The sequence below is a fragment of the Suillus subalutaceus genome, assembly GCF_016647625.1.
Source record: "Suillus subalutaceus strain FC151 chromosome Unknown DFJ58scaffold_20, whole genome shotgun sequence".
Taxonomy (NCBI): domain Eukaryota; kingdom Fungi; phylum Basidiomycota; class Agaricomycetes; order Boletales; family Suillaceae; genus Suillus; species Suillus subalutaceus.
In genome coordinates this window covers 167,565-191,414 of record NW_024540269.1, presented here as the reverse complement: position 1 = coordinate 191,414, position 23,850 = coordinate 167,565, and the positions used below count along the sequence as shown (strand labels likewise).

At 48.5% G+C, this 23,850-nt stretch overlaps 11 protein-coding genes across 11 annotated transcripts; 7 read left to right on the top strand and 4 right to left on the bottom strand.

Annotated features, from left to right (window-relative positions):
• Window positions 1–40: 40 nt before the first annotated feature.
• DFJ58DRAFT_743398 (uncharacterized protein) lies at window positions 41–853 on the top strand (the record flags this gene model as incomplete). Its single annotated transcript, XM_041387261.1, has 4 exons — window positions 41–259; window positions 310–485; window positions 534–600; window positions 657–853. Coding segments are annotated over exons 1-4 (570 nt in total), but the record flags the coding sequence as incomplete, so codon positions are not given.
• Window positions 854–1,692: 839 nt separating this feature from the next.
• Window positions 1,693–3,249, bottom strand: DFJ58DRAFT_866180 (uncharacterized protein; the record flags this gene model as incomplete). Its single annotated transcript, XM_041394180.1, has 2 exons — window positions 2,920–3,249; window positions 1,693–2,871 (listed from the first exon to the last, which is right to left on the bottom strand). The coding sequence occupies exons 1-2, from the start codon at window positions 3,184–3,186 to the stop codon at window positions 1,693–1,695; spliced, it is 1,446 nt and encodes a 481-aa protein (XP_041247299.1). The 5' UTR covers window positions 3,187–3,249.
• Window positions 3,250–4,565: 1,316 nt separating this feature from the next.
• On the top strand, window positions 4,566–5,701 carry DFJ58DRAFT_771820 (uncharacterized protein). The gene is made up of 5 exons (XM_041389175.1): window positions 4,566–4,827; window positions 4,878–5,053; window positions 5,107–5,173; window positions 5,225–5,453; window positions 5,502–5,701. The coding sequence occupies exons 1-4, from the start codon at window positions 4,693–4,695 to the stop codon at window positions 5,303–5,305; spliced, it is 459 nt and encodes a 152-aa protein (XP_041247298.1). The 5' UTR covers window positions 4,566–4,692; the 3' UTR covers window positions 5,306–5,453; window positions 5,502–5,701.
• A 689-nt stretch (window positions 5,702–6,390) lies between these two features.
• Window positions 6,391–8,324, bottom strand: DFJ58DRAFT_680080 (Septin-domain-containing protein). The gene is made up of 6 exons (XM_041383193.1): window positions 8,313–8,324; window positions 8,105–8,239; window positions 7,984–8,035; window positions 7,581–7,929; window positions 6,954–7,527; window positions 6,391–6,903 (listed from the first exon to the last, which is right to left on the bottom strand). The coding sequence occupies exons 2-6, from the start codon at window positions 8,162–8,164 to the stop codon at window positions 6,781–6,783; spliced, it is 1,158 nt and encodes a 385-aa protein (XP_041247297.1). The 5' UTR covers window positions 8,165–8,239; window positions 8,313–8,324; the 3' UTR covers window positions 6,391–6,780.
• Window positions 8,325–10,406: 2,082 nt separating this feature from the next.
• On the top strand, window positions 10,407–11,926 carry DFJ58DRAFT_838716 (uncharacterized protein; the record flags this gene model as incomplete). Its single annotated transcript, XM_041392476.1, has 4 exons — window positions 10,407–11,131; window positions 11,188–11,293; window positions 11,372–11,487; window positions 11,539–11,926. 4 exons carry the CDS (start codon window positions 10,407–10,409, stop codon window positions 11,924–11,926), a joined length of 1,335 nt encoding a protein of 444 aa, XP_041247296.1.
• A 324-nt stretch (window positions 11,927–12,250) lies between these two features.
• Window positions 12,251–13,717, top strand: DFJ58DRAFT_771810 (uncharacterized protein). Its single transcript, XM_041389174.1, has 5 exons — window positions 12,251–12,485; window positions 12,536–12,694; window positions 12,746–12,875; window positions 12,928–13,170; window positions 13,224–13,717. The coding sequence occupies exons 1-5, from the start codon at window positions 12,300–12,302 to the stop codon at window positions 13,535–13,537; spliced, it is 1,032 nt and encodes a 343-aa protein (XP_041247295.1). The 5' UTR covers window positions 12,251–12,299; the 3' UTR covers window positions 13,538–13,717.
• On the top strand, window positions 13,648–15,086 carry DFJ58DRAFT_185966 (uncharacterized protein). Its single transcript, XM_041379102.1, has 2 exons — window positions 13,648–14,594; window positions 14,649–15,086. The coding sequence occupies exons 1-2, from the start codon at window positions 13,788–13,790 to the stop codon at window positions 14,868–14,870; spliced, it is 1,029 nt and encodes a 342-aa protein (XP_041247294.1). The 5' UTR covers window positions 13,648–13,787; the 3' UTR covers window positions 14,871–15,086.
• DFJ58DRAFT_185967 (uncharacterized protein) lies at window positions 15,087–16,375 on the top strand. The gene is made up of 2 exons (XM_041379103.1): window positions 15,087–15,095; window positions 15,150–16,375. Exon 2 carries the CDS (start codon window positions 15,524–15,526, stop codon window positions 16,238–16,240), a length of 717 nt encoding a protein of 238 aa, XP_041247293.1. The 5' UTR covers window positions 15,087–15,095; window positions 15,150–15,523; the 3' UTR covers window positions 16,241–16,375.
• Window positions 16,376–17,421: 1,046 nt separating this feature from the next.
• Window positions 17,422–18,988, bottom strand: DFJ58DRAFT_185960 (uncharacterized protein). The gene is made up of 2 exons (XM_041379101.1): window positions 18,236–18,988; window positions 17,422–18,183 (listed from the first exon to the last, which is right to left on the bottom strand). Exons 1-2 carry the CDS (start codon window positions 18,671–18,673, stop codon window positions 17,512–17,514), a joined length of 1,110 nt encoding a protein of 369 aa, XP_041247292.1. The 5' UTR covers window positions 18,674–18,988; the 3' UTR covers window positions 17,422–17,511.
• DFJ58DRAFT_185928 (Zinc/iron permease) lies at window positions 18,989–20,032 on the bottom strand. Its single transcript, XM_041379100.1, has 4 exons — window positions 19,949–20,032; window positions 19,824–19,899; window positions 19,565–19,768; window positions 18,989–19,498 (listed from the first exon to the last, which is right to left on the bottom strand). Exons 2-4 carry the CDS (start codon window positions 19,879–19,881, stop codon window positions 19,305–19,307), a joined length of 456 nt encoding a protein of 151 aa, XP_041247291.1. The 5' UTR covers window positions 19,882–19,899; window positions 19,949–20,032; the 3' UTR covers window positions 18,989–19,304.
• Window positions 20,033–21,531: 1,499 nt separating this feature from the next.
• On the top strand, window positions 21,532–23,378 carry DFJ58DRAFT_185876 (kinase-like domain-containing protein). Its single transcript, XM_041379099.1, has 4 exons — window positions 21,532–21,785; window positions 21,835–22,165; window positions 22,216–22,563; window positions 22,622–23,378. Exons 2-4 carry the CDS (start codon window positions 21,920–21,922, stop codon window positions 23,306–23,308), a joined length of 1,281 nt encoding a protein of 426 aa, XP_041247290.1. The 5' UTR covers window positions 21,532–21,785; window positions 21,835–21,919; the 3' UTR covers window positions 23,309–23,378.
• The last annotated feature ends 472 nt before the right edge of the window (window positions 23,379–23,850 follow it).

Sequence of the window (23,850 nt, the reverse complement as noted above, 5' to 3'; positions counted from 1 at the left end):
CTACGTGTCTGATTGGCAGGGCATCCCCGAGCCTACACGCGTCCAATCATCGATTAGAGTAAGTCATCCTCGCCACCCATTTCCAAAATGGAGTGTTCTTCGACAACTAGGCTTCAAGTATTCCAACATGTCCACTATTCCTACAGGCACATATGTTATCATGAATGCCACAACGCACACATACCTGAATGTGCTCGCTTTCCAGCCCGTTCCAGGTGACATCGTCAATAGTGTTGGAAATTACTTAGGAAATGACATGGTGTGTTTACCTCGCGCTCATCATCGTGTGGTTCATTGTATCCTTCGCAGTGGAACGTGTTAAAAACTGAGTCGTGTGGGGTAACTATACAGTCCTACGGGACTGGTGCCTTCCTCTCCTTCGATCCATCAAACAAAACCGACACTCCCGCTGGAAGCGTTATCACCAGTCACACAATCTATCCGTGGAGTCTGCAGCAAAACACCGCAGTCCCATATGCCTGGTAGTAAGTGTCAAATCAATGAGCGAAGAAGAGGTTAATCTTCAAATATAGTATCGTAGACCATTACACTGGTAAAGGGCTTGCTGTGAAGGACAACTCCGCCGCAAACGCTGCGCAAGTACGCCTCAAACATTTCTTGTAAACCGCGTCCCTCAATATTAATGTTATTGCCAGGTTCTCGAATTGGGACTGACAAATAACGGAAGCCAGGCTTCGGTTTTTCATTGCAAAGGAACCCCTAGCTGGTACCAACTAATTGTCGCCCAGTATCGACAAGATTATCGGAGACTTATCTTTCTAGCATTGATGAATTTGACTGAGTCGAGAAGTGTTGAACGTCAGGGGTCTTTAACATGCCACACTCACGAGTTTGACGAGAGTGAGTGCTGACTTTAAACGCGACAGATTTTTGACCATCGCAGTGTCGGAACAAGCACTGCGGACGGAGAACTTGAAGCTGTATCCTCGAGGTCTTGAAGAGCAGTTTCATCGTTGCACCCTCTGATAGATTTGGAGGCAGCCGCTGCAAGCTGGTTCTCTGGTATCTGCTCAGATTCGTGTCGTAAGATTTCAGCAGCGCGCATCGTATACTAGGTGTGTAGCATCGCCAGTGGAAGGACTGGTTCCCCTACAGATTCTGCACGTCCGGTCCAATGCTCAAATGTTTAAGTAGGTAAACAGTGAAACCTGTGTTTCGCAAACGGTTCAGACTGAAGTTAGACATTGAACTGTGGCGGTGACGGTGGCGCAAGACAGAAGCTTTGTTTTGCTGTTTGCATAAAAATAAAATGACGACTGCTACTTCAACTTGAGATCTGAACACGAGGAATTTTTAATCATTCTGATAACAACTTTGGATAACAAGATCAGGGTATATCGAATAAAAGATGTCGATCAGCTCTAGGGATAAATAGATCTAGGTACTTATTGGGCCAGGCTTCAGACTTCAGCGCTCAGCGCTGGCGTACATGGAGACTTGATATATATTGACAAATCATAAGTAATCATAGGTATAGCAATAGTACATATATAACAAAGGCAGTTCTGAGAGTCGACTGGGATGGCAAGCTCAATCCTCCAGGTCAAGCATTGGAGTGTGTTAAATATGTGGTTCTATACTGTCAGATTGGAGGATCTGGAGGGAGTGGAGCCGGTTCATCCGAGGGAAAAGCTTTGAGAAAAGTATCTCAAAATCAGAGGAATAAGTCTTTCATATGTATTCCTCGTCACGAGGGTATTTCAGCGTGAGAGCTTCCAACCTACTGTCCGAGTTATGGGGCTCGAGGGCGCATAGGCTTGCCTTGTCCATGTCATAGTCACAGTCCACGGTACTGAGTGTGATACCAATACAAAGTTTCTTCAAGCTAGGGCACAGCTCAATGAATCTGACGACCTCGGGCACTGTAACCCACTGTGGCATGGGTACCGCGCCAGACATGCTTCCATCCGTCTTGTTGAGGAGTAACACCTCAAGGCAGCGCCATGCTTCTGCCATTTTCACCAGGTCGTTCGCGCCGATGCTCATACATGATCTCGTATCGATGTCCACAACCCGAAGTTGACTGAGGTAGAAGAGTGGCCGTATGGTGTCGATGGTGATGACTATACTGGATGACAGCCGGCAGGGGAATGATTCGGATAAGCATATGCACTCCAGGTTCCTGAATGCCTCGCGCACATGGATCGAGTCAAAAAGTACCTGCAATAGGCTTGGATCGAACTTGGCCTCAGATCGAAGTGTCATTGAGGTGAATTTATGAGGCCATAGACGTGCGAAGACTTCGACGTCTCGCCATTCTTTGATCTCCCAATCAACGCTCTCGATGTTCTCAAAGAGAATTTGGCCACGGGATGAACCAAGAATATCTTCGAGATCAGTGCCGGTAGGCAGATGCGAGCTGATATCGGTAACAGATGATAGTCCACCCAGATAAACTAGGGCGTCCTTTGTTATGGCTGGTACGGTGACTGACCGCAGCTTCGGCATTTTTTGGATAGCATACGACATTGGTAGAATGAAAGGCGCATCCCGTTCGCGAGATAGGTGGTAAGATTTTAAAACCGTGATGCTTTCAAGCGATGGACAATATAAAGGCAAACATTGGAAGACAGTGCGCAAATGGTGGCTACCTTTCTCGTAATCTCGGATGCTGATGAAAAAATGCTGCAGGTGCGGGCCAAGCAAGGGGGGGACCAGATGGAGTAATTCGCAGGGAAATCCGATTTCCAGGCTTCGTAAGTTTGGCACCAGAACCTCGGAAGAGCCAGCAATAGTTCGTAGAAACGATTGCGCAAGATAATTACGCCGCCAATAATTCATGCCCAATTCTAAAGACCGAACACGATGTCCATAGCGAGCAATGATAGCCAGTTGAGCTTCTGTTGGGATCTGTGACATCAATGAGTTATATGTATTTCTCCTGGGAAAAAAGCTTACGATGGGGTATTCTTTGTCCTGTTGCAGCCCTTTCTGCGGAGCAGAAGTAATTCCAGCACATCGCATGAAGGGTTCAACACCTTTGAAATTATTCCAGAGAGCATCCAATGCTTGCTCCGAGAACGCGCGACAAGTTAATGCCAGCGCGAATAATGTCGGTGCCGAAGATGTGACATATTCGACTGGCCAGACGCCGAGACGTTCGTCGACGCTGATATGGCTTATGATGTTAGAGAGAATTTCCGAAATAAGGAGAGCGCGATGCATTGTGGGTTGGTCAGAGGACAATTTAAACGCTGAAGCCGTTAGGAACGGGAAGGTGCAATAAACCTGAAGGGGCGTTTCGGCCCAAGGATATTTAAATCGAAACGCGATGTGGAAAGTCCACAGGGATAAGCAAAGGACAATGGATAGCATCATGATGGGCCATCGGAGTATCTGAGCATGCAAGTTCCACCGTGAAGCTTTGAAGGTCGTTGTCAAACTTGGAATACTATATATGGAAGCCTGATGTAAGATTTGCGTTGATCATCAGTCGCCTACAATGGCGCCGCATATACCCAGGCCAGTACACCACTTGACTGAATCAATGCATTGACTGGCACGATGTCTACTGCACCACAGATACATAACTAGGCCACGATAACTCCCACAGGGCGAGAACAATTTCATGAGCCACACTTTGCTTGCGTTATGGTGTCTGAGGTGAGAGTCGAAGGACACAAGGACGAACAACTTCAAAGTCCCTTAACACCCTCTGCTACGTTTGCCACTTTCTAATTGCTTTTACCAGCTGCGGGATGTAGGTATCTACGGAGAAGTTGGTGAATCAAGATTCAAACCAATCAGAGATGGATTGACGGCGTTTCGCCCGAAAAGCTTTTTTACAAGCATGTTCAACCTCGAGTGGTGAGAGTCCAATATATGTTGCTCAGCGCGAGGGAATCTCAACACGAGAGATTCTAAAATATCCGAGTCACGGCCCACGGCGTTAGAGGTCAAAGGTGTGCAAGTCTTTGCCCACATCATTGGACGGCCTGAGCGTAAAATTAATGCAGAGTTCCGTCAAGTGAGCTTGCGAGGGTACAGCTTGACGAATCTGACAACCCCAGTCGATGCAACCCCCAGTGGCATGGGATCATGTCACCCATATGTCTTGTTGAAGAGAAGAATGGTTAACCTCAAGACAAGGCCAGGCGTCTGCCACTGCCGTTTGCTTCATGGAGCCATCTTCGTTCATGCTAATGGATGACCTAATATCGAATTCCACGATCCGAAGGGCACTGAGGTAGAAGAGCAGTAGTATGGTGTCATTTGTGATGGCGACGGTGAAGAAATGAAAGAAACCGATGGGGAAGGATTCGAATAAGCGTATCGACTGCAAGTTCCCGAAAGTCTCGCCGGTATGAAGCGAATCAGAACGTTCCTGCAGTACTCGCATTCTCCAGTCGAAATATATTCTAGATCACTGGGAGATGCGTCTTGGTGCTGGTAAATGATGAGATCTGAGAGTCCACCCAGATAAGTCAGGGCATCCTTGGCCAGTGATGCGGCCTTCTGTATATATACCAATGTTGCAGACACAATATGAGCGCGATGGAAGAAAAGCTTTGCAAATTTGAATGATCGTGGGAATAATTGACCGACGCAACTCAGCGACATATCTTACGGTAATCAGTCAAAAGTCATAAGTACAAGTACTCGAGCTCATACACTCTTCGCTCTTCATAACTTCTACAACGACGCACTCTTCAAAGCTTCAAGCATTTCAATATGTCCATCACCATTCCTACAGGCTCATATATTATCATGAATGCCACGACGCACACCTATTTGAATGTGTTCAATTTCCAAGCTGTTCCGGGTGACATCGTCAATAGTGTTGGAAATCGCCTAGGAAATGACATCGTGCGTGTACTCGATACTTTCCATAAGGAATTTGGTTGTATCCTTCGCAGTGGAACGTAGCGAACACTGAGTCGTGTGGGGTGACCATACAGTCCTTTGGGACTGGCGCGTTCCTCTCCTTCGACCAGTCAAACAAATCCGACACCCCCGCTGGCAGTGTCATCACTAGCCACTCGATTTATCCGTGGAGTTTGCAACAAAATACGGCAGTCCCGTATGCCTGGAAGTAGGTGACAAGGTTCCTCTACAACGAAAGTGAGGTTAGCTTCTCGAACACAGTATCGTGGACAAGAACACTGGAAAAGCGCTGGCTGTACACAACGACTCTATCGCGAACGCGGCACAAGTAGGTCTCGAACATTTCTTGTAAAGCGTGTTCCTTATTGCATTCTGTCAGGTTCTCGAGGTTGACAATTTAAATAACGCAAGCCGAGCTTGGCTTTTTATCGCAAAGGAACCCATACCTGGTACCAACTAGTTGCTAACTAATATCGACATAGTTGACGTACTCGGAGCCGCTGCTCCTGTGAAGATTAGCGATTTTGAGGAGTTGAGAAGGGCCGAGGCACGATGACTTTAACGTATCACTATGACAGGTGTATCGGCACCAACTTGTTCTACAAAACGTAAGTTCAATGTTTTTGGATAACATCGCTATAATGTGAGATCTGAAGTCCGGGGCTCCTCGAGTCAAGGCGCGGCATGCAGCCTGAGCGTCGTGCCGTGCTAAGCACACCTGTCACGCCTGACGTATGGATAGTAGAACGATCTTGACAGATCACTCATTGAAGGACCTCTAAGTCGCGTCAAGATTCTAGGGAGTCCGTGGTAAAGTTTGTCGGTGCTACCCACATGCGCCTGCTCAACATCCAGCTCGCTATTCCTCGATTCACCGCAGTAGCTCGGTATCATCACGGTCATATCCCTGAATTAAATTCTTAATTCAGTATTGGTCGTTTCCTTGATGAACACCATCTGCCCTTCTGCACTTGACCATCACAATGGCTACTTCCTGCACTTTGTATGGTCATTGGAATTTGGAATTTGGAATTTTGTAGTGGCGAATAAACAAAAGTACTGCCGATACGATAGTTTCATCGCTAGTCCAGATGCCGATCTCCTGGCCACTGTTCATGCTTCCGGTGACATTGATCCTGAGGACGGCATCTACTTCGTCAATACGAGAGCTGACATGTATTCTCTATTTGTGCATGGGAGCGCACTACCCATCTGGAACACTGACATCCATGATGTTTCCCCTCAGGTGTCAATTTACCTCGAGCTCATGCAGGTAAACATGTCGTCGTTCACAGCACTCTGTCAAACTTTCAGGGGGGTATTGTACTATATACGTAAAAGAGATCGCGCTCGCACCGTTCGTCAACTTCACCGTTGTGCCGAATTCGGATAGCGTTTCCCCACTGTCCGAAGGGTTCGGAATTCGACTGGAACAGGAAACAAGTACGTGAGGATTCTGGAGATGCCGAAAGATCATTGCAGAAAGCGTCTTCCAACTCCACTGCTTACAGTTGAAAGGAATATACATACTCATCCTCTTCCTATAAACTTTCGTTTCGTCGTAGCGTCGGTGACTCTGATGCGGCCTACATGGCACATGTGTGCAAACCTGAATCTACTTCCCTTTAACGGACGTCTTATGTCACGAATAGTGCTCGATAGGCATCATAAACAATCCTCTCTCGATCCAGGTACTCTCGAGTCAAGACAAGGTATCTGGCATAAAAGCCACCATATTATGATAATGTCAGCGCAGTGCGTACGAGAATGTATATAACGTAGCTTCCGAATCAAGAAAGAAAACCAAGGAAGACAAGGCGACTAAAAGAATGTTCGTCGTATGGGCAGCAAGGTACGATGCGGAAGGGAGCGTGGAAATGAACGCAAGGGTATACGGAGCGAAGATTTGTCCAAAAACAAGCTGGGATCCGGCTTTCACCGCCTGGCACTGCCGCGACCATAGCCAGCTTGGAGATTGTCGAGCTCGGCCTCCAGCGACTTGATGGCACTGTGTGCCATCTCCAAGTCCTTGTTGAGACGGTCCCGTTCGGCGATAAGCTACAGGAGACATGAGATAACGTCACTGATAGGGTTTAGAATTCACTTACGTGTTGCTCCCATTGTCTGAAGCGGGCTTCTTCCGCCTTGACCTGTTCCGTAAAGCGCTTTCTGAGCGATTCTTCTTCCTCCTTGAACTTGGGGTTGTCCACTTTCTTGACCTTGGGCTCCCCAAACTTCCTCGTCTCCATCTGTTGTTGCCTGTAGTTCTCGTAGTGCAACTCCTCCGTTGTCGAGATGAGGTCGAGCATGTGTGTACGGATAAGTAGAGAGCGCAGCTTGCGGAAATCGCAGTGGTTTTCGTTCTCAACTTCAGCGACACCCCAAAGGTACTCGCGACCCTTGACAAGGCGACCATCAGGGGTCTGGACATCTTCAGTCGAGCCAATGATAGAGAAGGGGATAGCATCAGTGAGCATGCGCGCATGCTCAGCAGAAGTCTCGTCATCGGTTTCAACGGGGGGTTGGTAGATACGAATTCCCTGGGCGGCAATGACTTCCCGAACGCGTTGTTTGAAAAGGAACAGATCATTTTGCGTGAGGGTGTCTGCCTTCGCAACAACGGGGATGAGGTTCACACGCGTGCCGAGGCGCTTCATGATTTCGATATCAAGCGGCTTCAGGCTAGGAATCCAGTCAACATCTGAAAATGATTCAGAGAGTATACATCAACTTACGTATGCCCAGTGGGCCGGATGAAGTAAAGGCAAGCGTGAACCCTGAGGTCAATCTTTTCATTGCGCTGGGGTTGCTGCTCCTGGCGCATATATGCTTCGTGTTGGTCATCAATGAAGTCGACGATTGGCGACCAGGAATCACGGTTGTTGACATAGTCACCGAATCCGGGGGTGTCGATGACGGTAAGTTTGACCTTGAACTGCTTTTCCTCAAGCTCAGCCTTAATAATTTCGACTTCGGTGAGCTTGTCGAGTTGTTTGTGGTGCCGTCTACTGTAGTTCCTAGCAGGAGACAACTCGGTCGTGAAAAGTGTGTTCACTAAGGTCGTCTTCCCAAGACCCGACTCGCCTGGCGCGTAAACGGGTAAGCTGAAAGACTTCATTGCAGACGCGCTAGACTCACCAACAACCATCATGGTGAAGTGTGCACCATGTTTGGCGACGATTTTGTGCCTCTAAATTGCGTGGAAGGAGACGCATAGTGGTCAGTAAAAATGAGAGAAATGCAAAGGCGAGCTCCTCACCTGGTTGGGAAGGTTGGCGATACCAATGCCATCAAAAGAGGGTGCTGGTGCGGACGACATGACTGGATTTTTATGCTCTTGTTCGACAACAACGACAGCACTGACAGGCAACGATAGCTAGAGCGAACTTGCCAACTTTTGATATTGCCGATTTGGCGTTGTTTGGTTTTATTAGTACTTGACACACCCTTGATAGTAGTTCTCTTACTTGCAATTGAACGGTTCAGAATACTGCGGTCTTACAAGTAACGATATTTCTGTTACACAACTAACAAATGCACATGTCGAGTTCAATTAGTGTTTAGCAGATTCCCCTCACGAGCTACGCGACGGCAACTTGGGCTGAGCATGTCATAGGAAACCTCAGGACACTGTAGGCGTGAGGGTGCAACATCTACTAAGGGCTGTGAGTAACTTACATTGCATTAATTGCTGACTCACGACAAATATTGACGATCATATGTCCATGTCAGACACGACGACAACCGCTGCACCTGTATATACTCGCTCATCGATGTCGCTTTCTATTCATCTTAAGTATTTTGACACACCAACACCACAATAAATCGCGTTACTATGCTCTACTTTCTGCCACTGAAGCACATATTTACTGCTATTTTCGACAAGTAAACGAGTACAAGCTTGGTAGACTAATGGCAGGTTTTCAGATGTTCCCAGACCGCAATATCAGTCAGCCCCCATTTGCGATTAGGCTCAAATCGAGTCTGGTGCTCCTGGCGATATTCGCTGGTCGCCTGCCATAGCAGACACAGCTCAGGTTCCAGCATACAATTGTTTGACGGACAAGTCATCTATATCCCCCAGACTTCCGCTGTTGAGGGCGTCATTGTCGAGAAGATTGTCATCGGCCCTTTCGAAATCAGTCCATGTTCAACGGACGTGTTTATCCATCATAACCTCCACTGCAGATCGACCTCTTCATCGATACCGATGCCTTGACTGCCACGGCTCAAACATATTTGAATTTACCTATCAAATTCAACAGTAACATGGAAGTTGACTTCAATGTTACGCCCGGAGGCCTGGTGTCGGGCATCACCGGCATCAAGGTGGATACAAAAATGATGTCCTCGCGTTCTGGGACTTCACGTCTCTTGGAGTGGAGACGAAGGGCTCTCATGTTATCTTCCACGTCTGAATTCTAGGTACTTCATTTTGCGACTTCATTCTTGTATATGGCTTTAACTTCGGACACTTGGAGTCTCAAAGAATATTTCCTATTGACGGACAGTTTGCTTGCTATTCTTAGTTATACTTGTCGTTATCTCTGAACAAGTTGCATATTTGCTGTTGTTTAATCACCGGGTGTGCTCAGCGCCGCCACACCCGCTTGCACCAGTCACTAGCAAGTATGCCTATCACCAACCATGGCTGCATGTTAATTCAATGGTTCAACGATAAAAATCTGCGGTGTGAAATGTGTGAGTGCAACTTTGTACGACGACTGAGGTTGTCACAGCGCTGCAGGCAGTTATAACTTACAGGCAAATGCTTGATCATGATGACTCCAGCCGCTAATTAATGTCATGGAAGGAACTTCTCTGTCACAGTTGAACATCTACTTTGCGCTGACAACCCCCCGGGCCTTGCAGTTAACATACAGAGTCCAGAGTCCGACAGTACCCGCCATCATACTGGTATCGCATTGTTACGCTGCCCCAACAAAATGTCAACCAGGATGGCCGAGCCTGTGTATAATATTTGATGATCTTGATCATAAGTACTCACATCTTCTGACCTCGTTGCTTTGATGTTGGCTCCACGTTCCCGAACTCCGAGTCTTGCTTTATTCTGTTAAGGGCTGCATCCGAACTGTGAGAGAACTATGATCAGTTTTCATGTTATTTCACCTGTGACTAGCTGCGCAACCATCCAGGAACCAATTAAACAACCACTAAGGTACGCACTATCCCGGACTTCGTCAGTTATTGACCCGTAGCTTTGACCCACGAAGTACAATAGATAACCAAATGAAGCCCACAATAGGGTTGAATGGAACCTGCAAGTCGGATATGTTTCACCGCATCCCCAAAAGGTAAGTCCCACAACAGTCCATAAGGATCAAGACTTATTGGGGATCCTAGGGGTTTCCGTGGACGGCAGGCCATGGACATGGACTAGACAATAACCCGATGTTTTGGCCCACCACAAGTGGCTTTAAGATGCTGTGGACACTCGTGTCATAGGTATTTTTACGATCCAGTGCTTCTTGACTTTGAATCTATACCTTCTCCTGTACTCGATTACTAGCCTACAAAGCTAAAGACAGAATATCGCTGTAATGTCGATCGACACTGAACATCAGAACCCGACACAAACCGCCGCACCTGCCGCTACCTCAGACCCGAAGGATAAAGGCAAGCAGAAGGAAGTCGATCCTTCTGTTCATGAGGACATGCCCGACTCTGGTGAATCTGAGGATGATACACGGGCCGAGTACCCTTTCGAACAATTCCCTTCGCCACCAGGCGACAAACCTCGCAATGCACGCGTCCCAAATGCTACTGCTTCCCTCGATCCGCCTCTCATGGCATTCACCTACCCTCCTCCACCACCTCTCGCCAACGACCCCACGTGGTATGCTCAGATGGTCGCTGACGTTCATCGGAACCGCGCTCATGTCGACGCTGAACTTGAGCTTGCACGAACTGAGGCTGCCGAAGCTCTGGCCGATGTCACTCTCGCAGAGATCGAACTCAAGGCTGAGAGGGATAAAATGCAAGATTTCCTGAACCGCCTGGGATCTGTCGCTGGGAAGAACTTTGTGCGCAAGATGATCAGGAAAGTCGAGCGTTCGCTGAAGACTCGCGATGAAAACCTGGACGACCAATGTGAGGAGGAACTACAAAGTTCAGATTATGAGGATTCGAGCGGTAGCGACGAGGGCGAAGTGGATCATCAAGATACGGAAGAGGAGGATCTTGGGAGCGGTGCCGGCGAGATTGGGGAGGGCCCGCAAGACGCAGAAGATGAAGAATATGGCCGCAGCGACCACGATGGTTCTCGGTACGTACCTCACTTAAGATTGCACCGATTGTTCGTTTCTAACCTGTAGTTTCTAGTGAGAGGTCTGAGTCTCCATCCGCGAGCTGCAGCCCAAACAGCCCAGACTGCCCTCAACAGTGCCTCCATGAGGCTTTCAGCGATGGCGTAGCAAATTCTTGGTACGTAACTTGATTCAACTCGTGCCAATTGTTAAATTCTGATGTGTGTTGTTTAGGGAAAGCTCTGAGCCTCCGTCCGCAGATAAGAGTCCTAGTTCCTCTCCCCAAGGGATTTCGCACCAGCCAAGTAGCCCCAACTGGCAGTCGGGGGGACGTCACAGACGATGAGTATTCCAGTGGCGAGGACAACACATTTCGGTACGTAACTCACCTGGATCCAATGGGTTTCTTCTAATGTATCATTTTTAGGAAATGGACTGACTTGTCACCTGCGCATAAGAGCCGCAAACGACATCTTGAAATTGAAGAAGAGGAGACCAACAGCCCTCAGGACTCACCTCGGAAAAAAATCAAGGAAACCCCTCCGTCACCGCTTAAAGACGTTGAACGTTTTTCACTTCCCACACGATGCTTCTATCCTCCAGAGAACAGCAAGGACAACACAATCGATCAAGACCATGATTCAGAAGATGAGTATGAGGTAGAGAATTCTCTTACTCTAGAACATGAACCCGTGGTACAAAGGCCTTATTTACCTCGACTGAATCGATTGGAGAGGGACCCGTACAGAGTGCGCCAAAATTCGCAGGGGGAGCCCGAGCTGTATGTTCCCGGCAGACGCGCTATCGAACCGTGACTCCCTTAGATGTGGACTATCAATTATTATCATTACTTCTTCGTCTTACCACTCTGATACTTCTTTACATACATACCAAGGCCCATAGCCAACGGACCTAATGTGGGATCCAGCTCACTTTGTAATTAGTTCCAGTGGACAATAATAGGTAGTACTGGGAGAGACAGTGGGAGATGGAAGACATCAGACATGCGAGAGACACTCCTATTCCGGGAATGAATACGGGTTAGGTAAGCCGGTTGTGATTGGTTGAGTTGGTGTCCGACGGCTCACGCCATAAATTAATGCGCCAAAAAGTGGTGTGGTTCTCTTTGGGAATTCCTTCAAAACTGGTCGAGTGCTCGAGAGTATCTTTTTGCTTTCGATCACCACCATGACTTTCAACGCGACGTCCGTCGCCGCTGCCGCTGCGCACGCGGCCCAGACTACTACTGAGCAGCTCTACGCAAACATTGACCTCTCGAAACTCAGTTGGCTTGAGCAGATGTGGGCTGCTTGGTACATCTGGATTGACAACCCAATTATTGCAACGGGCCTCATGAGTTTCTTGCTTCACGAGGTATCTTTTTTATTATTCAGCGTTCGTGAACTTCTGCTCAATGATTCCAGTTTGTATACTTTGGACGTTCCATTCCTTGGATTATCATCGACGCTATTCCTTATTTTCGCCAGTGGAAACTCCAGCCTAACAAGATTCCCACTGCCCAAGAGCAGTGGGAGTGTACGAAAATGGTGTTATTCTCGCATTTCACCATTGAGCTTCCAGCCGTGAGCATAGTTTCTGCATCTGACGTTCGAAACTAAATCATTTTTCGTAAGATATGGTTGTTCCACCCTATGGCAGAGAACTTTGGTATGAATACCTGGCAGGTTCCGTTCCCTTCATGGACGACCATGCTCCCGCAAATTGCTATTTTCTTCGTCTTTGAAGATATGTTCCACTACTTTGGTGTGTGAATCCTGAGACGTCCTTGCTCTTGTTACTGACAATATCGTTACAGCCCACCAAGCGCTTCACACCGGCGCATTGTACAGGCATATTCACAAGATCCATCACAAGTATTCGGCACCTTTCGGTCTCGCTGCTGAATATGCCCATCCTGCTGAAGTCTTCATTCTTGGCACTGGTACCATTGCTGGACCCGTCTTGTACTGCTGGTACACTCGTAACTTGCACATTTTCACGGTCTACATTTGGATTACGCTTCGTCTCTTCCAAGCTATTGATGCTCACAGTGGTTACGGTTGGTGACTATTCGTAGTAGCTGATCATCAGTGCTAATATGTTCTTCCTTAGACTTCCCCTGGTCATTGCAGCACATCATCCCCTTCTGGTCGGGCGCCGAGCACCATGATTTCCACCACATGGCCTTCACGAACAACTTTTCCACCTCTTTCCGGTGGTGCGACCGCATTTTTGGCACTGACAACAAATACCGCGAGTATCGCGCACGCATCTCTGCCCAAAAGGCGGCGATGAAGAACAAGAGCAAGTCTGAGCGTGAAGAGGCTGAACGCAATCTCATTGCGGAGATTGAGGCCGAGGGTCTACGCGCAGAGGCTATTGCTGAGGGGAGCATGCCTGCCCCAAAGACCGTCAAAGTCCAGTAATTGGTGCATGGATCTAGATACGGTAATAAGATGGACGCATTTGCATGATTTTATTCATCCTATACCCCTAGACGTGCAATAATCAATATATAGTTCTTAATTGATCTCTTTGTTTCGTGGAGTCGAGGAAACCCAATGTAGACATGATACTATAATAATACTACTGTGTTCCTGACCTCATTGACAACCAATCAACCAACCGCCAGGAAACGGACTTGAAAACAAGGAACGGAGCACTGTCCTGATTATTATGATGGACAGTGTCCACTCGAGATCCTCCACATTACCTGTCGAGATCCTTGAGCTGATCTTCAATCACCTGGAACGTTGTGAACTCATCCCAGTCCTTGGCAGCAGCTCCGTATTCCACAATACTGCATATCGTGCGGTCTACCGTAACATATCAGAAACGTCATCAGTCAAGGCCTTGAAGCTTATAAAGACCCTTGCTTCCAATGCCACCTATTCCCGACACGTCCGTTCTATCGATCTCGACTTTGCCAACAACCTCATCACCGCCAATATCCTACGCCTCTTGAATCGCGCGCTCCAGCAACTCAAATCGCTTACGACGCTTATCCTCGACTTCTCCCAGACAGACAATGCTGCTGATATCGCATGGATATTCCAGGGGTGTTCCTTCTCGCTCACAACCTTCACCTCATCTATGCGGTGTGACCGCTCGCTGGCGAAATTCCTGGCTATGCAGCCCACGATAACGGAGCTCTGTCTGAGAGGGTTCAATAAGGAGTACGACTTTACGCTGGAACCTAAGGCGCTCCCAAAGCTGGAGCATTTTAGGACCGTTCTGTCTTACCCCAGCATAATCGGAGAGGTCTTGAGAGGCAGACCCGTGGAGAGCGTTTCCATGTCGCTTTACCCCGGGGACGTCTGTACGTCCCTCGACACGCTTTTGCTCTCAGCTAGAGCGATAAAGAAGCTTACTGTCATGAGCTTCGAAAGCGACCCCCCTGTTGCACTCCTTCCCCTCATCGCAGAGCGGCTACCTCATCTTGAGGCTTTCCATCTCGTAGTTCTCATGACGCACTACACCCATGTTAGTTTTTCATCTCGTGCATGGCTTTATCTTTCGTTTGCTTATTGCTTACAGGAAATTCTACTCGAGATTGGCTCGAGTCTCGCGCAGTTCAAGGCTCTGAAATACATCACGTTCATGGCTCCAGGTATACCTGCGTCCTTCAACGATGAAAAGAGCGTCGCGGAAGCATGGAGTAAAGCGTGCCCAACCCTACAGACCATCATCCTTCCCAAGGGACTAGTATGGTTCCAGAGGGACGAGAATTGGGCATGCCTGAAAGATCGCGAGGATTAAGGTATTCCTAAGTTTCACAGAACAACTAAACCATTACGGTCTTGCATTAGCTGGGTACCGGTATCCGAATTTCTTGAAGGGTAAAGAAGCGCTCCTCAGGGTCGTTTGTGGAAGGGGAGTGCCCACTCGGGAATGATCGTAGAGCCCCCTGGTGCGGATCATCTACCGCGAGACCTTTTCACTTCTTATGATTGCTACGATTCTATCAAGCTGCAACGTTCAGAGGTTAGGCAGGAAGCCCTTCTTAGATATCCCAATATTCGGTAAATGTACTGACAGAAGTGCAATCTTGGAGCCCTGCGAATACTGTACAGGCCCGATCGAAGAAGGAAGGAAATATTAACAATACATCAACATCAGTCAAGAAATACATTTCGCAAATAAATGGGCATCAAGGCAGATCTACTTCTTCGATTGTATCTTCTCCAGCAAGTTCGAGAGGTGCCGATGTGATCGTGTGCTCTGTCGGAACTCTTTCCGTCGCGTTAAACGAAGCGGTCGCAGGACAGGTGATACTCGCATTCCAACTGCATGATCTTGAAATCGATGGGGTCCAACCTATCCATGATGGGTTCTGATAGCAAGACCGGGGGCCAGCCCTTGATAAGCGAGGGAATCATGATGACGCCGTTCCGCTGACGCAGATTGCGGTGATGATGCGTTGGAGGTGTGAATTTGCATGCGCCATCTGCTGCGGTTTTCGTGTGGCCTTCGTTGTCATCTCCATTAACGACGACCTCGTTGTGCTCTTTCGGAACATCATCTTGGACACGTTCGTAGTCACATTCTCTGACGCCTTCATCGACGCCTTCGTTGTCGTTGACCGTGAAAATTTCCTCAACGACCGCGCTGTCGTGTACCGTAACGTTGTCCTCGACTCCTTCGTTGTCGACCTTTGGGAAGTCTTCTTCGCCGCTCTCGTCGTCTTCCATAAAATCTTCCTCCAAGCGGACGTTGTCGTCTTCTGTGCCACTTTCTTTCACGTCTTCGTTCTCTCCCGCGAATTGTTCCTCGACGCCTCCATTGTCGTCCTCTGCGAGTTCGTTGTTGCCTACTGTGGCACCTTCCTTGACGCCTTCGTCATCTTTTGTTATGAAACCTTCCTCGACGCCTTGTTTGTCGTACACCAAGACGTCATCCGTGAGACCTTCCACGAAGCCTTCGTCGTCGTCGTTTTCTGTGTCATCTTCCTTGACACCCTCGTCGTATTTCTCCTTGACAGATTTCTGGTCGCTTTCCTTGTGGTCTTTCGTCTGGCTTTCCTTGAAATCGTCTTCTTGTTTGTCTTCCTTGCTGATTTCCTGTTCGTGTTCTCGGTCATTTTCCACGACATGTTCTTTGTCTTTCGTCGATGTCTTGGTAATCTTTGATGCCTTACTTCTGACATCCCTAGGTGGTGGCTCGTGCTCTTGTTCGTGTTCTCGGTCGTTTTCCATGACATTTTCTTTGTCTTTCTTTGATGTCTTGGTAGCCTTGTTTCTGACATCCCTATGGGGCGGCCCGTGCTCTTCTTTGTATTTAACGCGCTTTACGGCCCGACGGATCCTGCGAATCTGCGCGGAATTCATGGTGGCCCATTCACTATCGGGAAAAATGGTGCCATGCTGTCTGGTGGAGACTGGTGTTGTCGGGTAGGCATCTGCGGTTTCCTTCGATTGGTCGGTCTGCTGTTAAGCTCGATTTAGCGCAGTTAAATACTCGTATATCTATGAGACTTACTTCGACAAGCGTTGCTACAGAGGTGTTGCTGGAAGAGTGCCTCGCAATCTCGGAAGAAATAGTCGAACTTCTCAAACGTGAACAGGGAATGTTAGCGACAAAGGGGGTGTCGCCTTCGTTGTGTGTAGAGACGAGTTCGTCAAGAACGTCACTCGAGAGCTTGATTGGCGAGAAACGATAATCGCGAGTTGACACTCCCGGCTCCTCAGGCTTAGGAGACCCTCTTGCGTCATCACTCGATGGTTTGGTATTGTGGTAGATCACGAAGGCCAGGTGGAAAGTCAGGACAAAAGAATACAAGGAAATCTTTCCCAGAAGTTTGAAGAGCGCCTGCGGGACCTCAAATGCGACCATTCTAGCCGTGGCCAGCATGGCTGAGACGGTTATCTCTGCAATCCATCTTGGCCGCTCTATCAAAGACGCTGGCATGAGGATGATGTCGTCGGTCGTAATACTCCTGGGTTTGTCGAAATCCTAAAGGTCGGTGGCGGGTGACATGGACAGGTGACAAAGCATCATGTGAATGGCAGCTTGTTTGCCACGTCGCAACGTGTCTAGGTCACGTGCTCAGAAATCACTCAGTTATCAAATACTTCCTGTTCGATTACTCTTCTATCGTACAAATCTTCGCATGAAAGCAAAACGTGATGTTTACAGGGGTACTTAAACGTTAAGGTAAGCACCAGTGTCCCCGCTAGTTCCACTATATTCATCGTCACTCGCAAGCCACTGTTTACAGTCATCACACAACGACTTGCGGCACGACGGGCAAAGCCGCTGCGAGCACCCCGCACACGAAAAGGCCGGATGCGACAACACGCAGCGATCGCATACCTTCGCTTGACAACTTCCGCATGACGCGACAAATCTAGGAAATTCCACCATCACCCCGTCGTCCACATCTGACTCTTCTTCGGCGCAGTCATAGCAGAGGTTCGTGCGGTGGCACTCTTGGACATTCATCGATATAAGAGCAAGAGCAGCAGAACGGCCGGTTGCAGCGCGGACAACGAATGAAGACCCCTGGAATATGCTCTGCGCAGAGGTCGCATGCCCATACTTCCTGACACAGACACGTCGCACCAACGCTTGCGCACTCTGGGCAGATCGTTTGAGACCAACATAGCGTACTGTTACAGCTCCGCCACCCGGGCAGCTCGCATTCCATACAGGAACCGCGCTTCGGAGGGTGATCACGTGCAGATTGGGCATATGCGACGATCAGGTCAGGAAGTACGGACTTGCTGCCGGGTGAGTTAGGAATAAGCTGAATGCCGATGGGATGACCGCTACACGATGACATATCCCTCGTGCAACACCACGATTTACACCCAGGACACCTTTCTAGCTCCGCCTCGTACCCCTGCTCTTCAAGGCATGGGAAACACAACACCTCCTTCTGATGTCTGCCGCACTGCGCGAGCGGGGGTTCAGAAGACCCCGGGCAATCATCCGACTCGCACGATGCAACCTGACAGCTGTTGCAGTGGATAAGATTGGAGTCGCATATAGAACACCGCGGAGAACCTGGTCGTAAACAGGTGATGTCTATGTCACTAACAACTTCTTGCTGTAAAAGGCGTTTATGGTACTTCTACAGCAGTTAATTCGCACTATGACAATGGATGGGTATGACTAAGTCTTACCTCCGCTTGCAGCTGTTTCCATATCCTGCGTGCAAGGTCACACTCCTCCACTGAGTTCAACCCACGACAGGAGGCCGACCTCGCGACTACGAACTCATAGATGTCTGCCATGACCGACGTAAGTTCGCATGGGACGGGGATGCACATGTTTTGTACCGTGTCTACGATCTGCAGGTCACAGAACGCGACAACAAAGTGCGTAACAATCTTTGTAGAGAGACGGAAATGGATGACAAGACTTGATAGGTCAGGAGGTCCTGGCATTTCTTGTGACACTGTGTATCCGAGGGTTGCGATGTGTTTTCCTTCGTCAACTGCCGACGGCTCATTTGGTGGGTCCAATATACGGTAGACCGTTTTCATGACCCGAAATATGTTCATGCGCATTGGATGATCATAGTCTTTCTCGCACGGTGAGATGATTGTCCAGGTAGGCATGCAGTCTTTCAGAGCAGGTGGATTCGAAGTGGGTGTAGAAGCAGAAGCAGAACCCCACGCTGTCACGCATATCAATAGGCGTCTGATCAATGTGATTTCCTTTCCTAGCAACGTCTGGTGCCAAGGAGAAAGTCAATGCAAGTGAAAGGTTATGTCTGAGTGGTGAGCCACCGATTCTTACAGACAGGAGGATTTAACAGTCTTCTATACGTATGATACAGACCTACCAAGCAATGATCCACGATACTTATTTTCTGGACATCCTTTTGTAAATGAGGCACCATTCCAACTGGAACGGTACTCTGGGTCGGAGCTTGTGAGTAAAGGTGAGCCACGACATCAACGTGCGTTAGGATGCCACGCATCTTGTGGAAGGAGAGCATGATTTCTCCACGGCGCAATTGCTATAGGTCTCAGCTACACTAGTGAACGGCAAGCACCGAAGTTTGTCCGATCACATTCAAGCAAATTTCCCCAAGAAACTAAGTTCAGACAGTCTATGTCAGTGTTCAATCATGCCAACAATAACTACAGCCAAGTGATCCAAGACGTCAAAGTAGCGATGGAGGGGGTAACAGGAGGTTACCGACCAAGATGTTTTCGACTGTGGTCAATTACATTTGCCTGTCCATCACATCCCCACGAGTGCCATAGCGACCACTCCCGCGCCCAAGCTCACCAACGCAAGCGCCTGCTTCCGAAGCTCGCTACGCCACAAATTCAGGTCCATTACGAAGTCCCCTGCAAGCATCTCAACACACGCGGCATACATCAACATCCCTGCGGAAATTGCAGACATGATTCCTTGAATGAGGAGCATTTCCACTGTCAGGAGGTAAGGCCGCGTCAGAACAGGTAATGAAGGATCTAAAATATTGCAGTGATGCGTACCGACGTCGTGACCCCGCTTGAATGCCAGGAGACCAATTACGATGCCTGCAGGGTTAGTAACTGCAAAAAGCATGATAAGAGTAGACCGTAAAATGGCCATATATTTGATGCTTCCATTGTCCGACGAAGGAAGAGATGCTATCCGAATGCCGAGCGATAACCCCTCAAAAAGCTGGTGAAAAATAATTGCCACGAGGAGTGACGCTGTAATAGAATTTGTGCTCGATATAAATGAAGTCAAGTAAACAGAACTACGCGCTGAACTCGGAGCCCTGAGTGATGGCTAATGTTAGACCTATAATAACGGAATGTATCATAATGCCTAATTGCAACACCTGGAAAGTGAATTAATCCACGAGGGTTTTGAGCAAACGTAATGCTCACGAGAATGCCAACAATCTGCCTCTTCTGTCCAACTTGAACTTTTTCTATTTCGGAATGGAGCGTGTGTGAATGCCCAAACTCATCATGCAACTCCCGGTCATGCCAGTGCACGTTTACAATGCCAGTCACGATACCCTGTTCGAATTCTTCTGGGCTATATGATGACGACAACTTGAATCCGCGTTCATGGTGCGTATCATGGGAGCACCTAGATTCGTGTCTATGATGTCCTTCGAAGAATTAGGAATCGTACCTATGTGGCTGACTTGTAGACCCATACGAGAACGATCGGGTACGTCGAGGGCTTTGTGAGGAATGAGAAGGTACGAGATGCGTGCGCTCAGATCGGGAAGCTCAGCTTTCTATTGGCTTAGGCGTATCAACGCGACGGGTAAGTGCCGTGGAGATAGGTGTCGACGCAGTTATCGGGATAGTCAATTCTGGAGATAGAATCAGTGAACTGCATGACTGGAACCAGTCTAATTATGAGGTGGATGCATCTGACGGCCGATCAGTGAGGGCTCATTCTTGTGGCGACACAGAAGACACACATTCAATCAAGAATATGGTCAAAAGCGAGGTGAGTCTATAGAACGGATTATATTTGTTACAGAGAGGACGCGAAAAGAGGGTGACGCACACAATGAGACCAGTAAAATCCCCTTAGTATCTTCGAGCGAGAGCAAGTTAAACGCATCTTCGGCTTCCTTTTTTGGGTGGTCGCTTACCAAAGATTGTGTGGCTCAGCTAGGTCCTATGCGCGCCACACCTATAGTTGAACTGCCCTTTGATCTCCTTTGTCTCGCTCTGCAGCTACGCAGTCATCGTTCCTTACCTGTCGCGAATCTAAACAAGTTCGTGCTCGCATATTGATATCTCTACATCTAATTGACTTATCGCGTCTCCCACAGTTGAGTCTGGCGATGGTCCGCACATTCCTCGTCGTCCTCGACACCGAGTTGTACCATGTTACAACTTCCGATAACGCTCGGATCCAGGATACCTTCGCGTACCTCAAATCCGAATCGGCTGATGCACGTCGTATTTTGGGTAGAATCTCATTTGATCAATGCGACTACTACCAGCTCAAAAATCCCGTGCACCTTCCTGATGACCGAACCCCTGCTGACATCATTCTAGAGTGCCTGGATGAGAGCAATTGGCAAAAGGTGCACCCTGTGCAGTCCTTGCGGACTCTGGCACAATCCCTATCAGATAGTTATGTCTACATCGTGATCAAGCCTAAGGAGGGCGAGTTACGTCAGCATATCTGTTGATCATCGATTAGCTCACCCATTCCCTCAGGTGCAACGGAGGGCGCTATCGCAATTCTCAATAAAGATCATCAAGAGATATTCAGTCGCCTGCAGATCAGGGTATACAGGCTGCAAAGATGGACGATGGAGGATGTCACCCAAAACATGGCAGGTGGCAGGTTGTACCTTCCCAACGACGAACGTCTAGTCAAACTCTCTGAAATAGAGGCATCATTGACACGGCGCCGTACCTACAACGTGAGCACTTCTTTTGCCACATCTACAACCCGTCGCTAATTCTTCCCAAGATCCCGAGCGCCCCAGAGAACAGGGATTATCGGAATGCTTGCCAATACACTGAACATTTTCACAACATCTTTGAGTGGACTCCGAACCAATCGGGCACTGTGACCGACCGGGAATTCGTAGCCTTTTTCAATGTCCTTCGGTGCTTTGACGAGGACTCGAAACACATTAGCGCCGACTCATCCTCCGCCCTTAAGACCAGCAACTTCATTGTATATTTTATAGTCCCGCCTTTCTTTTCCCGTCGCAGTGAACATTTTGAATTGAAGCAGTAAGTGGGTTCACCTCATGTCAGTTCAACTGATTTTAATGAAATTGTTTCAGGGAGACGCCCTGGAACTTTCCTATATTCATCGATACTCACGATCACCCCAACGTTTGGTGCCAGTTTCACCCGAGGAGCGATTTCATGGTTTCATCACCCTTGTTTTATTTCCCGTTCCTCATCTGCGAAGTGATTTTACAGAAAAAAGAGGAAGATCGATACCGTATGTTGCTTCAAGCCATTAATGTCGCGCGGGTAGGGCAGTTTCTGATGGACAGTGCAACGAAACCGTTTTTCGTTGTCGCGATTTACCTCTGTGCAAATTTGACTGCGGAAAGATATGTGGTCACCCATACTACACCGACGGAAGAGGGAGAAGAGGGCCAAAAGGTGTGTCATGTTGTTTTGTCGTCCCGTTTTTTTGCTCATGGAACGGTCAGGACCGCCAGGTATTTATTGCCAAGAAAGATTTTGACCTTACCACTGCAGATGGTGCGGTCACATTTCTTCGTGAGATGTACAACCTCGTCGCGATGCTTGAGGACTTGGCCAAGCATCTTGACAAACGCAAACAGGATAGCCTTGTTAAAGTCGACCAGAATGCTTCCAAGATTATCTCACTCACATCTAAGGCTAAGCAGGACAGGACGGGCGGCTCGACATTGGCCTCAGTAGTTGAGGGTGATGCTGACGAGGAGCCTCAAGATGATCTCGGCGTCTTTGGTACGGATGGTATCCAAGCTATTCTGAAGAAGATGAATTACAAGATCAACTTAATCCCTGCTGGGGTACGTGTCATCATAATGTCTGGGAATGTGATACTGATGCGTTAGAAACTACTTGTAGTATCCACTGATAGCTTGCGTGTCGAACACTACTAGTACTCACGAGTCCGAGAAGGGATACCTGAAGTTCGTGAAAGAAGGGGGGAAGGAAATTGAAATCTTGCAATACCTCACAGGAATCGATTCCCCTGCAAATCATACCATCTCTGGAGTACGAATCTGGCCTGTGCGCGGCGGCAACGTCATATCGATGCCGGTGGCTGGCGGCTGGCTCACGTCGCTAACAAAACCCAGTGCACACCCGTGGTCTGTCGCTAAACAGCTGTTCGAAGCGGTCGACTTCATGCACCAACACGGCGTGGCGCACATGGATCTGAAGCCGAATAACATCTTGATCCCCGTCAACGGCGGCCGTCTGACTGTCATCGACTTCAACAGGTCCTTGCGAGTCAAGGGTGTCGAACATAGGTTCCGTGGCGTCGTGGGCACTCCCGAATATATCGCCCCCGAGGTAGCCGCTGGTAATGGCTTCTACAGTGCGATCCGTGCGGACTTGTGGTCCTGTGGAAAGACATTAGAGGCCCTGTGCGACAAGTGTCGCCCATCCACGGATCGCGATACCCTCCTCGAAATTTCGTGGCAACTTATGGACGAAGACCCGAAAAAACGATCGATGATGACAGAGGTGTTGGAGAGGCTGGCTCGTTGTACCGTCGATGCTACCATCCGACCAGGTTCCTCAAGGTAATGTGAATCTGAATCCTTCATTTGCGGGCATGCATTTGCCTGTCGTGATCAGTTTCTCTGTTGCTCCACAGGAAGCAAAGGCATGGATTCAACTTGAATGTCGCACACATACCATGTAACCCAGTCATGTGTCAATGTTGTCATACCATGTTGTTTACAGTAGAATTAGGTTCCTCAGAGCCTCGAAGGATTCTTAGAGGAGATGAACGAACGCTGTGGACAGGATAACACCTGATAATGTTCGAAATGTCAGAAGCTGAGATTCCAAATTGAGTGACCGCTCACCTGTTCCCTAATAAACAAACGATGTGAGGTATTTGAAGAAACGTGAGGCGCTTCGAGAGCAAAGGAAATGATGATGCTAATAAACAGTCACTAGTATCGCGAGACTCGGAGAATGCTACTCATGAGAATACCAGTGACGCACCGAACAGAGACACAACAAATATTATGCACATCGCGCTGATGTGCGAACGTACGAGTGCTACATTTGAATGCACGCCTGGCACGGCGTCTGTATTTACGCAGTGACAGAAATAGTGA